Here is a 17,442-nt window from a genome sequence, read left to right as displayed (position 1 = left end):
AACGCAAAAGCCGCTATTGATACTATGATACGCCTATGTTGCTCGAAAGGTACGGTAGTTGGGAATTTAATTGATGTTAAAAACAAAATCTTTGTTTTTAAATTTGCTGATGAAACTGATAAAGCAAGAGTGATCGAGGGCCAGCCATGGCACTTCGACAAGTTTATTTGGAGTTTTAATGACCCCTGCGACGAAGGTAAATTAACTGAAACGCCTTTGTTCCTTATTCCGCTGTGGGCGAGAGTGTATGACCTACCGGTTAGGGGACGTTCGAATAAGGATAATATCCGTCGTTTGGGATTGCAGCTGGGTGAATTTGTCATAGTGGATGAGGCACCGTTCCCAGAGATGGAGAGAGCGGTACGGATTAGGGTTCTACATGATGTCAGGAAACCCTTAGTACCGAGGGTTCGATGCAAGATGCCATCACGTGGAATGATCGAATTTGAAGTGAAGTATGAGAAGCTTCCGACATTTTGCTATGGGTGCGGAATTCTAGGGCACGGGGAGAAGGACTATGATGATGGCCCCTATACTGAGGGTGAGCTCCGTTATGACGAAAGCTTGAGAGCATCCCCATGGAAAGTAATCAAGACTAAAGCGGAACCAAAAGCGAAAAGTGCGAGGGACTTAAGTGGATCTTTTGAAGCGGAATACAAACGAAGAGAGGAGGATGCAGTAGCTGAGATGATTAGCAAACTCCAAGCAATCACTATCAAACACAAGAACTCGCATACCAAAGTGGGGAAAAAACCAGATACTGATGCAGTGCAATATGAGGAAGCCCACCCCAATAATATGGCTTCCCTTGGTGAGGATGACATGGAGGGTCTGGTTAAGGATTGTGATAAGGAAGGAGGGGAGCTGGAGGTGGGTATATGAACCGGCGAGGGAGCAGGGCTGCTGGAGGGAGTAGATGGGGTGAGAAAGGAAACTGATACAGAGGGGAAGGGGTTGAAAACAGTAGGCACATGGAGGAGGTTGGCACATGATATAAGGGAAAGGGGAGAAACGGGAACTAATCAGCGAAAGGATGGGAGAATGGTTGTCCATACAAAGAGAGCCGGGACTGATATGCAGGAGGGGGAGGGGTCTGCTGCAAAACGTGTACAACTTATGCCGGGGGGCATCATACCTGAGGCGGTGGTTGACGTGGCTCAACCCCGCCGGGCACAATGAAACTATTGAGCCTTAACTGCAGGGGGCTGGGCAACCCCGATGCAGTAGGCGGTCTGAAAAACCTTGTCCGGAGGGTGGCCCCGACTTTTATCTTTCTTTGTGAAACGAAGCTGAATAGTGAAAATATGAGGAAAGTTAAACGTCGTCTGGATGGTTACGATGGGTTAGAAGTAGATAGTGAGGGGAGATCAGAGGGATTAGCGCTTTTATGGAAAAAGGAAGTTAACTGCAGCCTGAGGTCCGTGACCAATCACTATATTGACGTGACGGTGAGGCATGATGATTTAAGATGGAGATTGACGGGCTTCTATGGTTGGCCGGCTACACAGGATCGTCACTTGTCTTGGCAACAACTTCGTCTTTTAGCGGAAGAGGGACCGGACCCATGGATTTGTATTGGGGATTTTAACGAAATTCACTATGCGAATGAGATGTTAGGTGGCTCTAGACAACAGTGGCAGATGAATAACTTCCGGGATGTTGTGGACGAGTGTGGACTGCAAGATATCCCATATGAGGGGTATGCTTATACTTATGATAATGGGCAAGCCGGGTCGAATAATAGACAGTGCAGGTTGGATAGAGCTATGGTGACAGGGCGGTGGTTGGACCTTTTCCCTTTCTCTAAATTGTTCCATTTTAATAGGGAATGGTCGGACCATGCTCCCATTTGTGTCCATATTGCTATACGGCGTGAAGAGGCTGAGAAACCGTGAGACCATTTCGATTTGAGCAAGCCTGGGTTGGGGTGGAGGGATGTGAGGAAGCTATTATGAGGGCATGGGGAGGTGGAGCAGCTGATGTCATGTCAAATATACGACTCTGCGCTGCGGAGCTAACGGCTTGGAAGGGAGTGAGCATTGGGAAAGTTGTGCGGGATTTAAAAAAGAAGCGTGATAGGTTGCAAAGGCTTAATGAAGGTGATAGGTGTGAGGCTCAAGTTCGAGAAAGGCGTAAGGTGATCAAGGAAATTGCGGAGTTAATCCGACAAGAAGAACTCTTCTGGAGACAACGGTCTAGGGCAATTTGGCTCCAAGATGGCGATAAAAACACAACGTTCTTTCATCGAAAAGCAAGCCAGCGGAAAGCTAAGAACCATATCCAGAAATTAATTGACGATAACGGCCATGTTTATGTGAAATCTGGCGAGATGGCTAACTATGCTGCAAACTACTTCACAAGCCTTTTCGCGTTGACGAGGCCTGAGGACTTTGAGGAGATATTGGAGGTTGTGGAGGGTAGGGTTACGGACGATATGAACTCAATTCTCACGGAGGAATATAGGGGGGATGAAGTTGTCGAAGCTCTCAATCAAATGCACCCATTAAAGGCACCGGGTCTAGATGGAATGAACGCTCTCTTCTACCAAACGTACTGGCACATAGTTGGACCATCGGTGATAGGCGCGGCTCTGCGCGTGTTGAATGGTGGTGAGTTACCAGCTAAGCTTAACCACACGAAGATTGTCCTTATCCCCAAAAAGAAGGCCCCAGATAAGTGCTCGGATTTTCGCCCTATTAGTCTTTGTAATGTCTTATACAAAATTATCTCCAAGGTGTTGGCAAATAGGGTGAAGCTATTTCTTGATAAGGTGATTTATGTTAACCAAAGCGCTTTTACTGCTGGGCGGCTTATTACTGATAATGTGCTAGTAGCCTTTGAAGTATTTCATCACATGAAGAATAGTAGAGGTGGAGGTGGACATATGGCTCTTAAATTGGACATGTCGAAAGCTTACGATAGGGTAGAGTGGCCTTTCCTTGAAGCAGTTCTTAAACGTATGGGGTTTGATAGAGGTTGGGTGGGGCGTGTGATGGAGTGTGTAAAGACGGTAACTTATACGGTTGGGGTGAATGGGGAAAACTGGAGGATTATTGTGCCAGAGCGGGGATTAAGACAAGGGGATCCCTTATCCCCGTATTTGTTTATTATTTGTGCGGAAGTTTTTTCGGGTTTGATCCACAAAGCAGCGGTTAATGGCCATATTAAAGGAGTTCGAGTTGCTCTCACGGCCCCAACTATCTCCCATCTGTTCTTTGCGGACGACAGTCTCATTTTTGCTCGAGCGAATGAAAGGGAGGCAACCCAGGTACGGGATATCATCAAGAAATATGAAAGAGCCTTAGGTCAGTTGGTTAACTTTGATCAAACGACCATTTATTTTAGTAAAGGTACCCATTTGCAATGCAAACATACGGTTAACAGGGTCCTGAACGTTCGTGTTGTGGATGAGCAAGACCGCTATTTGGGGCTTCCTACTTCTGTGGGGAGGTCTAAGAGAAAGCTCACAACAAATATCCGTGACAAGATTAGTAAAAAATTGCAGGGGTGGAAAGGCTTATTGCTTAGTAAGGCGGGGAAGGAAATTTTAATCAAGGCCATTGGCCAAGCTATTCCTTCCTACACTATGAGTGTCTTCAAGCTTCCTTTAAACTTTTGCGATGAGTTACGGTCCCTTGTCTCGGGATTTTGGTTGGGTTCGGAGAATGGCAAGAGGAAAATCCCGTGGGTGGCCTGGAAGAAGATGTGTCGAACTAAAGGGGAAGGGGGATTCGGGTTTCGGGATTTCGAACTGTTTAATGATGCTTTGTTGGGCAAGCAGGTATGGCGAATCTTAACTAATCCGGACTGCCTTATGTCCCAAATCATGAAGAGTAGGTATTTCCCGAACACTTCCCTCATGGAAGCAGAGCTAGGACCTTACCCAAGTTATACATGGCGTGGGGTGTGGAATGCGCGAAAGGTCATACTTTTGGGAGCTAGGAAACGTATTGGGGATGGTACGTCGACTTGGGTTTGGGCTAACCCTTGGATTCCAGGAACTCAAACGAGGCGAGTTCTCTCACCGAAGGGTTCTCAGGTGGATGATCTCAGGGTCAGTGATTTTCTAAGGGAGGATGGGAGTGACTGGGATCACGAGAAGCTCGCAAACATCTTCTTGCCGTTTGAATGTGACCGTATAAAACAAATCAGAATTAGCATGTCGAAACCGCAAGATGACTGGTGCTGGGATTTGGAGAAGGACGGAAGCTATACAGCAAGATCGGCATACCGCTGCCTGGTGGGAGAAGGAAACGATGGAGTAGGGCCGTTTGAAACACGCCATAGCTCTCGGTTGTGGAACAAAATTTGGAATGCCCCGGTTCTGCCACGAATCAAAGTCTTCTTTTGGCAACTCTGCTCTAATGCGCTAGCCACGAGAAACAATATTTTTGCCCGGATGGAATTGACGGATGTAACTTGCCCACGATGTCATGGTTGCATGGAGACTTGCCTTCATGCAATCCGAGATTGTGGTGGGGTGGGGGATATTTGGGACGGCTTGGGTGTGGAGAGACTTTAGGGAGTCGGGTTTGGGAATATTAAAGATTGGGCGGAAGAGATGTTGAAGGATATGGGTACAAGGGAGTGTGTGGAGTTTATCACAGGATGTTGGGCGATTTGGGAAGACCGCAACAAGATTGTGTTTGATGGAGGGGGAGGGGACACCGATAGAGTGGTAAGGCGTGTAAAGGACATGATATGGGAAATGATGGAGAGGGGAGCAGCCGTGACAAACAGGGTCGGGAGGGGTGGAGGAGGAGCTGATGAGGGGGGATACTGAGAGGGGGAAGAAACCAAGGATCGGGGTAATAAAGGTGAATGTCGATGCCACTGTTTTAGACGGGATTGGTGTAGGATGGGGTTGCGTTGGACGAGATGACCAGGGTAAGATGCTATGGTGTGCAGTCACGCAACGACGAGGCGAGATGGATGCAACGATGGCGGAAGCTTTGGGAATGTGGCACGGCTTGTCAGAGGCAGTGAAGCATGGACATCAAGACATTGAAATGGAAAGCGATTGCGCGGTTGTGGTACATGACCTACAGAGGAAGGCCAAAGGACGGAGTGACCTGTTTTTAGTTTATGAAGACATTTTGTCGATTTGTAATTCTGTTAGGAGTTTATCTTTTGTTTTTACGCGTAGGAACAATAATAAGGTCGCTCATAATTTAGCTCGTTTTGGACCTTGGAGTGAGGGTCATCGTAGTTGGGAATCCGTGATCCCAATGGAAGTGCTTTGTATGGCGGAACGTGATGCTAATTTAATATATTAATACCTTTCCGGGTTTTCTTCAAAAAAAAAAAATTTAGATACATATGCTAATAAAACTACGAATTACACGATACGTCAAATAATTTATATTGTAGTATGTTCTTGATGCGTGTGTATCTATAGCCTTAGATTTCCTTTAGAATGGCAACGGGTGCTTTATCTCAAGTACAATGAATATTATGAGCACAAAGGTGAAGTTTGGCTAACAAAAGTTAACTTGAGTTGCAGTGGAATCATTAACAAGTGAGGGTAGATTTAGAAACAACGTGCTTTAGTTATTAGATCTTAATATTTGAGTAATAAATAAATTTTACGGAAATTTTTTATGGTACCTCTTAATTTTGTCAGATTTCTTATGGTACTTTTGCTTTCAAAAATCTGCCTATGATACCCTTGAGGTTCTATTTTTTTGTCCATGGTACCCCTAATGTAACAACCGTTAAATAAACGTCAAGTTTTAATGATGTGACAATGAATTAGTAAATATGAACACTACAACAAATCCCTTGCATTCTCGACGCTTTTTTTGGCTATTATCGACGCTTAAAAGCGTCGGCAATTTATTTCTCGACGCTTTAAAAAGCATGGGGTTTTGGGGCGTCAGGAATTTCCGACGCTTTTTAGCGTCAACCTTGTCGACGCTTTTAGGTGTCAAGAGCCGCGACGCCTTTAAGCGTTAGTGTTTCTCTACACTTCTTTCCGTCGCAATTTAGAAATTTCTCGACGCTTTTCGTGCACAAAATTCACTATGACTACTATTTTTGTCAATACGATTGAATTAAATCATATAGATTACTAGATGACATCATCGAGTATATAATCATTAATTTGACTAGAACATATGCAAAACAAAATTTTATTTCATAAATTAAAATTCCATTATCAAATTGCATGCTTTCAAAATTCAAAAGAACTATTGTAATTATTTCATCCGAACGAGAGAAATGTTTTCACAAAAAAATAATAAAATATCCCCAAAAGATCGAATAAATCCAAGCCTAAACGTGCGACTAAACTACTCCAAAAAGTTATTTCCAGATTTGCTCCTTTCATCTCGATGCACCGCCACCATTTGTTGAGTCCAATATCTACATGCAAGTAAATATCATCAAGTCAATCAAGTAGGGAAGTTGTACTACTAATAACGAAAAGATGAAATCACAACACTCCTTAATAAAAAGTATAGCTGACATGAATCCACAGACGCAAAACTTTTAGCCTGTTGTGAATGTGAATGCTATAGTTGCATGGACTAGCTTAGGTACAACTTCCTGCCAGTTTATGTCTAGTACATTGAGATTGTACAAGGGTATATAGGAAGGAATTGGTAAACAATAGCATGTTGAAGTTGCACCGGAATGTAACTTAGGAAATTTCTTATTTAAAATTTGCAGGATGAATCAAACAAGACAAGTTTGGCACCATAATACGAACATAATAGCCTCAAACTTCATATCTTTATCAATTGTTCAGCATATATGAAACTACCAACATTCCTATAAGAACCGTTCAACATAGATGAAACCAGCATATACGAACCTACCAACAACATCATACAAGGTTCCAGCTCCAAGGCAACAGCTCCAAGGCAGGTACATGTATTAAATTTAAAGACAACATAAACATAAAAATACCCGTGCATTCGATTTTGCAAGCACTATCTCAGGCGACGGCATTCCAGAACTCATACCTTCCAAAATTTTATACAAGATGCTATTCGTCTCATTCAACTTGCTTTGCAGCTCTTCTTTGTCCTTAGTCAAACTTAGAACAAGCTTTTCTATATTTTCCATTTTTTCCATATTCTTGAGTGCCACTCTGACCCTGAAATGTCAGTAAGATGAAATGTCATCCAAAAGGCTATGTAACTCTCTATTTAAGGAAAAAAAATTCACTAAAACCGAGGTAATAGACAATGTTTTTAACGATAAAGAACTGTTATGCCTAAGTATACCAAGCACAGCCAAGCAGAGACTAGAATCAATGATGCTCAACACATAGAAGGCTACATCAGCATCCTGGCCTTGTAGAGTAAGATCCTCTTATCGCCCTCCATTAATGTTGGGTATCCTATTTTGATGTTAACCAAATCCTGGCATAGAACCATTTCAATTACAATTGAAGAAAACAAGATCAATTACAATACACTTAAGTGTGATGACCTTTACAATTGAAGAAAAAAAAGATCAATTACACCGGCAGCATAACAGCGACATATCAACAACATAGCTCAATAAAGATCCTGACATAAAAAGAAAAAAAAATAAAAAATAAAAAATAAACTTGACTTATGTTTTAACATAGTTGTCAAGATTGCATTATGCACATAAATGTAAAAATGGTTTATGATGACAAATTGCTGCTAGAACATGCAGATGCTAACAAGCATCGATCGACTCATGGTTGAGTAGCCACTTATCTTTGTCATACTCTCATGGCTGACCATGTGCAATATTTCTCATATCCTACACTGATTTTGAACATCAAAAGTAGTAATGTTGTAAAAGAACATTATCCATAAGTAATACGTCACTACTCACATATATGATATAACACATGATAAGAACTGAGAAATACATTCAAAAAGACCATTTTCTCCCTAATTTCCAAACTACTAGGTGACAAAGCATAGCTCCTAATATAACATTTCATATACTCTGTAAATCCCGATTATTTGTTTACCTTTGATTAAAATACTCCCTCAAAAAAAGGTAAAGTGAATGGACAGAGAGACTAATTAATAAAGATTTGTCCCTAAAAATTGCGTACTTGTTGCTTAGCTAGCTCATAAACAGGCAAAATAAAAACTCAGTTAATCAACTATTTATGGTAGTTTTTAGCATAAGAGGTTAGAAAAATGCTGAAAAACTATGAATTATCTATAGTGATGCATCTACAAATCATACAAGTGGATTGAAAATTAAAGTTCCTATAAATGAAAACTTAATGGATAATTGTATACTACCATTTTTGCTGCACACTAGGATTTATCGCCAAGAATTGATGGATAATAATGTATTAGTCAAGTTGAGTTCCTGAAAAGAATATCCTGCTATTTCTTTATATTAAATAACATCAAACAAACAAAACTAATTCATAAACACACAGCATTTTAACATAAGTTACCTCACATACTCTTAGAAAAGCTTAGATGGTCTAATTTCCACCTGAATGCAATTTCCGAAACAAAAAAGCAGGGGATAATACTAGAAAAGATAATACTAAGTGTCTGAGTATCTTAGAAATTCAAAATAATAGCTTATCAGGGCCGATTCCAAATTGTTTGGCCAATGCTACAAGTCTTTCTTTTGTACATCTCTCGTACAACAAGCTCACGGGATATATTCCATGCTTTAATAATGTCTACTTTGGATTTTATTTGCATTTGAATAATAACATATTGAGTGGAGATATCCCTTCATGCTTAAGATGTCTGAATAAACCGCTTGGATAAAAATAATCTTTCTTTATATAACTACACTTCAAATAATTCTAAAGGGAACCTTAAAACAAATTTAGAACTCGGACCACGCTGCGTTGAAACAGTTCAACAATATCATTACAATTTTCAGCTGAACACTACATCCTTATTGATGCACAAGTATATTTCATGATTACTAAATGTTGATAAAGGTTTAAAAATCGACTGTGTAGTTTGGTTTTTATCCCGTCTTTTTATGGGGATTTCTCCTACCACCAAAATACTTAAAACAATTATTCACTGCTAATTCACCTATAGTTAGCCAGAGAGGTGGAAACACTAATGATGCTCAGCAGTTTGATATAGAGACCATAAGAAAGGCAACCGGTAACTTCTCGGATGCAAAAAGACTTGGTGAAGGTGGATTTGGACCAGTTTACAGGATACTAAAAAATCAAATACTTTCTCAGTTCTCACGCAAAATGCCGAAGTGGTTTAGTGCTGAAAAATTGACGAAACTGATGATACTTAGGCTTAGAGGAAACAAGTTTAGTGTCCTATTCCTACGCTGATATGCTCCTTCCTCGACTCCTAATTTTCAAATCGCATTATTATTAGATATTTAAGTTCTGAAATTCAATTTTGATTTTTTAAGCATTCCCGTAAATAATGCAAATAGTACATGAGAATAGAATGGATATCTATTGAACTACAACTCTTTGACATCACTTTTCTCCTTAACATGTGACATTCGCATACGAATATTTTTTTAATGACTATTCGCAGTAAGCATATAAATAGATGACAATCATAAGAACATTCATGTGATAAGGGAATGGAAAAGAACTGTTGAAGCACATAAACGATTTAAAACCTCGGAATATGCTATAGAAAGCCACCCAACAAGGCTGAGCACATCTATTAGGCCAATAGTCTGCAACAGATCAAGCAAATATGTGAGTATAGTTATGAAAAGTATTATGCATTAAGCTGGATCTTAAATTGGGTACTCAGTTTACATACTTGAGCCAAAATTTGCAATTAACAAAGCATAAAAACACCAAATAAAAAAAAAAGTCACCCTACTCGTGGGTATTACCAATAGCATATTCATGAATTTGTCAGAATCCTATATCCCTTTATTTCATAGAAACAACAAACTAGATTAATGAAAATTATTACGAAATAACTAATTCCATCTACAAAAGACGATCGAAAGCAAGAAATTAAATAGAAGAGTTCATAAAGTTTTGATTAATTACTTACCTATTTAGCTGATGACGATGATTAACGAGGGGCGTGATTCACTGGGATGATAATTGAGAAAGATGGACAGTAGATGAATAACGTTTAGGTTAACTAATTAATTGGGATTTTTGGGGAAAAAAATGAATTGGGTAGCAGATGGATTATAGGTCGGCAACTGATGAGGAAGGAGATGAATGAAAAAATTGGGGAAAAAGTTTGGGGGAGATGAATCAACGACGGTCTGAGTTATTGGGGAAAAAAATAAAGAAAAGTAAGGCGCGGAAATGAAATGTTTTGAGAGCGTTAAGCCATTTTTTTCAATAAAAATGATTATGATATCCTTGAAATGGATATTTGGGCGGAAAATGGGCCGACGCTTTTAAAAACGTCGACCATAAAGCGTCGAGAATGCAAGGGATTTGTTGTAGTGGAAGTAAAAATGGAAAGTAGGGGTACCATGGGAAATCTGACAAATTAAGAGTACCATGAGAAATTACCGTAATTTTTAAGTACTAATTTATTGTCACATCATCAAAACTTAACCTCCATTTAACGACCGTTACATTAAAGGTACCATGGGCACAAGAATGGAACCCCAAGGATACCATAGGCAGATTCTTAAAAGCATGGGTACCATGAAAAATATGACAAAATTAAGGGTACCATGGAAAATTTCCGTAGCTATATTAGTACTTAATTCTAAACTATTGAAAAAATAAAAAGAAAAAAATCCGCAACTAAAATAATATATCATCCCACTAACTTAATGGGAAATAATTGGAAACGTAGCCCCAACAGAAGTTAAGATATAATTTCAATCTAATATATATATATATATATATATATATATATATATATATATATATATAGAGAGAGAGAGAGAGAGAGAGAGAGAGAGAGAGAGAGAGAGAGAGAGAGAGAGAGAGAGAGAGAGAGAGAGAGAGAGAGAGAGAGAGAGAGAGAGAGAGAGAGAGAGAAGGGTTCTCATAAGGCCCTTACATCTTATGAGTCCCTAAGTCCTTATAAGGACCTTAGGATGGAAGGGATGGAGGGATGAGATTACATCTCATTCAAGGGTCACAAATGAACCTCCCTAATCTCCCTCCCTAATCGTGTATAACTCCTCCTAATCTTGTATAACTCTTTCACCATTCTAATCTCCCAAGTCACTTCCTCATTCACTCATCCTCTCTCATTTCTCACATTCACTCTTTCACTCTCATTTTCTTCCCACCCTCTTAAATAAACATTAACAAAAAACTCTCATAAAACAAAACCAAACAATAAAAAAAAACCCACCTTCAGCCACTCACCACCAACCTCATAAAACAAAACCAAACAATAAAAAAAACCCACAACCACCTCCTCTCCCTCTATCCACGACACACCACCACCGCCACTCACCACCAACCTCAAAACCTCTCGCGCGGACCCACCTCAAACGCCGCCTCCCTCCACTGCCACCCCAACGCATCTCCCCACCACCGCACCTCCCTTTCTCCTTTTTTTTTCCAGATTTGTCTTCACCAAAACCGGTTTCATATCTGTTTTTTTTTTTAAAATTATTCTTAGATCTAACCGGAAAAGTGGGGTTCGTTGTGGTGGTGCTGCGGTTGGTTTAGGCCATTTTTTGTATAACTTTAGGCCATTTTTGTATAACTTTAGTCCATTTTTGTATAACTTTAGTCAATTTTTGTATAACTTTAGTCCTTATTTGTATAACTTTAGTCCATATTTGTATAACTTTAGTCAATTTTTGTATAACTTTAGTCCTTATTTGTATAACTTTAGTCCATATTTGTATAACTTTAGTCAATTTTTGTATAACTTTAGTCCTTATTTGTATAACTTTAGTCAATCTTTGTATAGCTTTAGACCATTTTTGTATAACTTTTGTCCATAACTGTGTATACTTTAGTCATTTTATATCATTTTTATATAAAAATTTTAACAACAAATTTTATGAAAAATATTTTAGTAGATCTTAGATGAAAAAAAGTATATCACCAAAAACATCGATATTTAAAACCCGAATTTTTTAAAAAAAAAACGTATAATAATAAGATATTTGAAAAGAATAAATAACAAAAACTAACAAATAGAATAAACCGACCACAAACAACAAATTTAACACAAAATCTGAAAAAAAAAAAAAAGTGACGAAAGAAACCGAGACGCAAAATCTGGAAAAAAAAATGAGTTTATATAATTTACCGACGGCGGTGGCGGTGGGCGGTGGGTGGTGTCGGGTGGGATAGTGGTGGGTGGTGGTGAATGAGGAAGAGAGAAATGAATGATTTATTTGGATTTTTTGGGTTTTTGATATGTTTGGATTTTTTATTTTTTATTTATTTGGATTTTTTGGGTTTTTTTTATTTATTTGGATTTTTTGGGTTTTTTTATTTATTTGGATTTTTTGGGTTTTTTTTTTATTTATTTGGATTTTTTGGGTTTTTTATTTATTTGGATTTTTTGGGTTTTTTTTATTGAGGTTTTGAGAGAAGAGAAGAGTGAAATGTGTGAGATGAGAGAGAAATGGGTGGGTAGAAAACAAATATATAGTAAATGAGTGGTTAATTAGGGTGGATTAGTAAAGTGTGTTAATTAGCTTCTATAATGACTTTGGGTGGGTTCATCTTATCCCTCCATCTCCCTCCATCCAATGGCTCATAATAGGACTTATGGACTCAATACATATACATGGCCTTACATGATCTCTTATATATATATATATATATATATATATATATATATATATATATATATATATATATATATATATATATATATATTCACACGACAATAGCTTCAACATTGTACATTATTTTTATTCTTCTTTTGTTTCTTACTCTGTATAGATTATTGTGATTTTTAACTCTGTATATATTATTATTAATTTGGTGTGACATGTATGATAATAATTTATCAAATGCCTTTCTAAAATATAAAAAAAAAACTTTTCTAGAATAGGATGATAGTATTAATATATTACTATAAACAAATTGTTCAATAGTGGAGGACAAAATCACTATTGATGATCAAGGTGCATAAGAGATTGGACAACTTATCAATTTGGCCAATATTCGATTTTTTGGCACTATGAATTCTACCAAAAGTTTGATGTAAAAATTACTTTTGTACCGATTTTTAAAATTTTCATTTTTTTTATTTGTTTTTAACTATAGTGGTATCGACTTTCAGTACAACCCGTGAACTCCCTAACACTTTTTTTTTTATGAGCATAACTTTGGAACTTTGACGTTGAATTTATTTACTGGTAAAGATTCGCTAGCTGAAGAACATTCATAGGTTTTAGTAAAACAATTTGGACTTTTTTCGAGTTTTCTATACCATTACCCGTTTGCACTCACTAATTTCCGTTATTGGCTACGCCACTAATTGCATTACTGCAACCGTAATTCACAAACTTAAATCATAAATATATCGAAAAAGATACTTTGTATGTATTTTTTGTATTATCGTCATACAAAAATATTAGCATTGTTATAAAAACAATTGTCTTACAATTTCACAAAAGTTAAGTTTTCAACAAAAATACTACGGGATGCAATGAAAAAACGTCAAAGAATCATCTTGAAATCCGCAAAATAATTAGGTAAAAACATGAATTATACACCCTTTTAAACTTGCAGCTCCATTATAGTTAGGATTATTAATTAGTCAAATGCTTTGTTTACGATTTTTTTAGTACTTGAACATTCATGTTATTTGGAAATTAAGAGCACGCTAATTAAAAGTTAGATATTAGCCATCTATTGCAACTTAAATTTCAAACTATATAAGAACAGTGATATTAGAAAATTCAACTTCTGCTAAGAGTGTAATTGGGAAAGAAGCCCGCATACGCAGCTGTAGAAAAAGCCAACTATTCCACCTGAGGTTTCTGATCAAAAGCTAGCATCGTCTACAACCGAACGAGATTTTCGAAGTCCATTCACAGATGGCATGAAAGCCCATCAAAAGAAGGAAGGCACTCAATCCTTCTAATCCAAACACCCTAGAAAGGCTTTTGGATAAGAGAGAGAATGCCGCCTAGGCTTTCTTCGAGAACTTCATCCACTGCATTTCTTTGAACTGCGACTTCACCCGCTCAACTTGCTTAATTTGCTGGTGGACCCGCCGCAGGTATGAGAGGATTACTGTCCGATCCACAAGGACAAATGATTGATTTACCGGGCTCCCCAATGGATTGACCTGCAATAATACCTACAGCTTCTCCTAATTCGACCAGGTCGCCGCCCCGTAACTCACGTGTGGTATTTGAAACGTCTTCCTAGTTATATCGCGGGAAAAAAACACAAGAAAGAGCGTGCGTATCTAACTAAGAACGAACAGCCTCTTCCCTTGTACTAGAAAGAAGGGGCAGCAGACTCTTTATCTTTTTCAGTAGCTCTTTTACCTTCGATTTTCTATTCACTCATGATCTGGCCTGGTCGACCCGATCATGATATTTTACTCATGATCTGGCCCGGTGGGCCGCTATAACTATCCAAGAAGACACTCGAAACTGAAAAGATAAACAAACCCACCCAGTAGACTGCCAAGCTACAAGTCTTACGACACAGGAACGCGCTTTCGAACCCCCCTTTGCCAGCCGGCTCGCGGCATCCTGCCGTTTCTAGGACTTACAGAAATACCCCGAATGGTGCCACAATCTGTCCTCTTTCTTTCCCTTGTAATTTGAAATTTTCCATTGTAATTTGTAGCCCTTGCTTGGTTTGACTCGAAAGTAACAATCTAGCACCTCCCATCAAGTTTTTGGCCTTATCTTGCAGGTGATATAAAGAAGCCTATTTGTTATCGAGTTGGCGGCGGAACTTTGCGCAAAGTTTCCTCCCGTGATATGAGTTACCACCCCAGCAAACCATTCAAAATCATACTTTATCTTTCCATTTTTAACCATCCAAGGCGGGCCGATCTTTCTATATTCCAGTAATATTCTTTCTTACAAAAATTCCTGAGAAATTAGCTTTTTATGATTACATCGGTAATAATCCGGCAAAAGGGGGATTATTTAGAGCGGGCTTCGAATTTGTTGATTCTCGAATACGAAGGTATCAAATGGGATATATTAAATTGGCAGCGCGCCGTGGGGGAAAAATATGGGTACGGATTTTTCCAGACAAACCGGTTACACTAAGGCCTGCGGAAACCCGTATGGGTTCAGGGAAAGGATCTCCCGAGACCCCCAGTTACTGGATCTAATCCTCCACGAAAAGTAAGAAATTCCGCATATTTTGACCGCAGAGACAGTCAGGAGGTTTGCCTAGAAGCAGCCACCCTTGAAAGAGTGCAATCGATTATTGAGTTTGATCCTGGCTCAGAAGAAGTGATCGCTATATGCTTAACACATGAAAGTTTAGTAGACGTTGGCTCTCACAGAGTTTCTGTTATCTGTATTAACAGCTACTCTAGGAGGAATGTTTTTATGCCTTTCTTTGTTCGATCGAGGGAACTTCCACCTGTCCTTGCTCGCTCACTTACGCTGTCCCCCCTCAGCTCACCCTAGCCCCGGCATATTCTTCCGACTTCTAACGTAAGCTTTCAAGGGTGGCTGCTTCTAGGCAAACCTCCTGGCTGTCTCTGCACCCCTACCTCCTTTATCACTGAGCGGTCATTGAGGGGCCTTAGCTGGTGATCCGGAGATCCCTTACCCCAAAAGAACCTCCATCATTGAACGGGATACTGAAAAAAGAATCTCTCCGGTATGGAATGAACTTATAATCGTGGAATCGACTCGATCATCAGATTCTAGATTATAAGTTCATAAACCTAGCCCATTCCCATTTTTGGCGGAGGAACAGATCTTCATGGATGTCTTTCTGGTACCCTTTTGGTTGGTTTCGATCTCCGGTTTGGGGGATTAATTGAGTAGATACCCGAGAACCATAACCTTTCCTAGAAACAGCTTCTACCGAACTGAGGCAATCTTTCCGGATTCGCTCCGCCTTACAGCCTTGCTTCCGGTCGCTCCTCTAGTTGAAGTATCGGGCTCTTTTATTCGTTGCCTAGGTTACACCTTCGGAATACCCCAGAAGGGAATTTTTCTATACTTCCTGCAATCTTCAATTTACGCCACGCCGACTCCCCTTTCGCGGAGTCGAATTTGTTGATTCTCGAATACGAAGGTATCAAATGGGATATATTAAATTGGCATGCCCCGTAACTCACGTGTGGTATTTGAAACGTCTTCCTAGTTATATCGCGAATTTTTTAGATAAACCTCTTTCTTTTCTTTAATTTGAAATTCTCTTTATATAAAGATTTTAATTAAAATGACTTGTTGTATTTCTTATCTTAAAGAAAACGACTTCACATGGCATCATCAAATGATACAAGTCTTGGATAAGAATCTACAACGCACTAGAACGCCCTTTTTAGCGATTCCAACTTCATGTTCTCGAGTTGCAGAGAACAATCCGAACTGAGGCAATCTTTCCGGATTCGCTCCGCCAAAGATTGAAAAATCATCACAAACCTCCCTTTTTCTTTTGTATTGCAATTTCTGGATTATTATATGATGATTTTTTAACTTTCCATATCTAGAAATAGAAAGAGATAGACTAGAAACGACATCATTAGCCGATATTAATTTTTTTAATAAATTAAATTTGAGAGCCTCCCCAGAATAAAAGGAAATCTAAATGGGATAAAAGCTCGGTACCTGTGCCGCTGGCTTCTTCTAGTAGAAACAATAAAATAGAAAGCTCTAGGGGGTCCATATTCTAGGAGCCCAAACTATGGGATTGTTCTCTGCAACTCGAGAACATGAAGTTTTGAAAAAACAAAAAATCTATAAAAAAAAGAAAAAGAAAGAATAGAGGGTTTTAAGCCCTGTAAAATAGATCGAAGCCTTTGATGATGGCCTTGTTAAGGTCCTACTACCACTGTGGACTGTTTTCAATGGGCCTTTTTCGCTGTTTTTGATATCTCTGTCTTTGACGGACTTTCGGAAGAAATCGAAGAACTTCTTGAGAATCCTACAAGATCCATTCGTTCTTTTTTCTCTGGCAGATGTTCTAGCCGGGCCCAGCTTGAACTTAGTCTTAGAAAGCTCCCGAACAATCTAAGTACTTTCTGAGAAAAGTGCAAGACGATTTGACACCGACTTTATCGAGAAAGATTACTTTTTTTAGGCCAAGAGGTTGATAGCGAGATCTCGAATCAACTTATTGGTCTCCAAGTGGGCCCTCTTGGCCACTCACGACCTTGGCTTTTTAGAGAATCCCGTTCCTGTGTCGTAAGACTTGTAGCTTGGCAGTCTACCGGGTGGGTTTGTTTATCTTTCCAGTTTCGAGTGTCTTCTTGGATAGTTATAGCGGCCCACCAGGCCAGATCATGAGTAAAATATCATGATCGGGTCGACCAGGCCAGGATCTCGTCGTTAGTTGGGGGAAGAATCCGTACGAATCGGATTTATTGAGGAACGTAGCCTAGGAACTTGGACTCATAAGAATTGTACTACGCTACTTCCTTA

The 17,442-nt window shown here is 39.2% G+C and overlaps 2 protein-coding genes across 2 annotated transcripts; both read left to right on the top strand.

Moving 5' to 3' along the window:
• The first annotated feature begins 1,175 nt into the window (after positions 1–1,175).
• LOC141627587 (uncharacterized) lies at positions 1,176–1,895 on the top strand. Its single transcript, XM_074440822.1, has one exon. It carries the CDS (start codon positions 1,176–1,178, stop codon positions 1,893–1,895), a length of 720 nt encoding a protein of 239 aa, XP_074296923.1.
• Positions 1,896–4,766: 2,871 nt separating this feature from the next.
• Positions 4,767–5,276, top strand: LOC141627585 (uncharacterized). The gene has a single exon (XM_074440821.1). It carries the CDS (start codon positions 4,767–4,769, stop codon positions 5,274–5,276), a length of 510 nt encoding a protein of 169 aa, XP_074296922.1.
• Positions 5,277–17,442: the final 12,166 nt, after the last annotated feature.

Source organism: Silene latifolia, chromosome Y (assembly GCF_048544455.1).
Source record: "Silene latifolia isolate original U9 population chromosome Y, ASM4854445v1, whole genome shotgun sequence".
Classification (NCBI taxonomy): Eukaryota; Viridiplantae; Streptophyta; class Magnoliopsida; order Caryophyllales; family Caryophyllaceae; genus Silene; species Silene latifolia.
This window is presented reverse-complemented; position numbering and strand designations above follow the sequence as displayed.

Bases quoted from the DNA above. Each gene is read 5' to 3' on its own strand.
- LOC141627587 (XM_074440822.1), top strand. From the start codon at position 1,176: ATGAAACTATTGAGCCTTAACTGCAGGGGGCTGGGCAACCCCGATGCA.
- LOC141627585 (XM_074440821.1), top strand. From the start codon at position 4,767: ATGAGGGGGGATACTGAGAGGGGGAAGAAACCAAGGATCGGGGTAATA.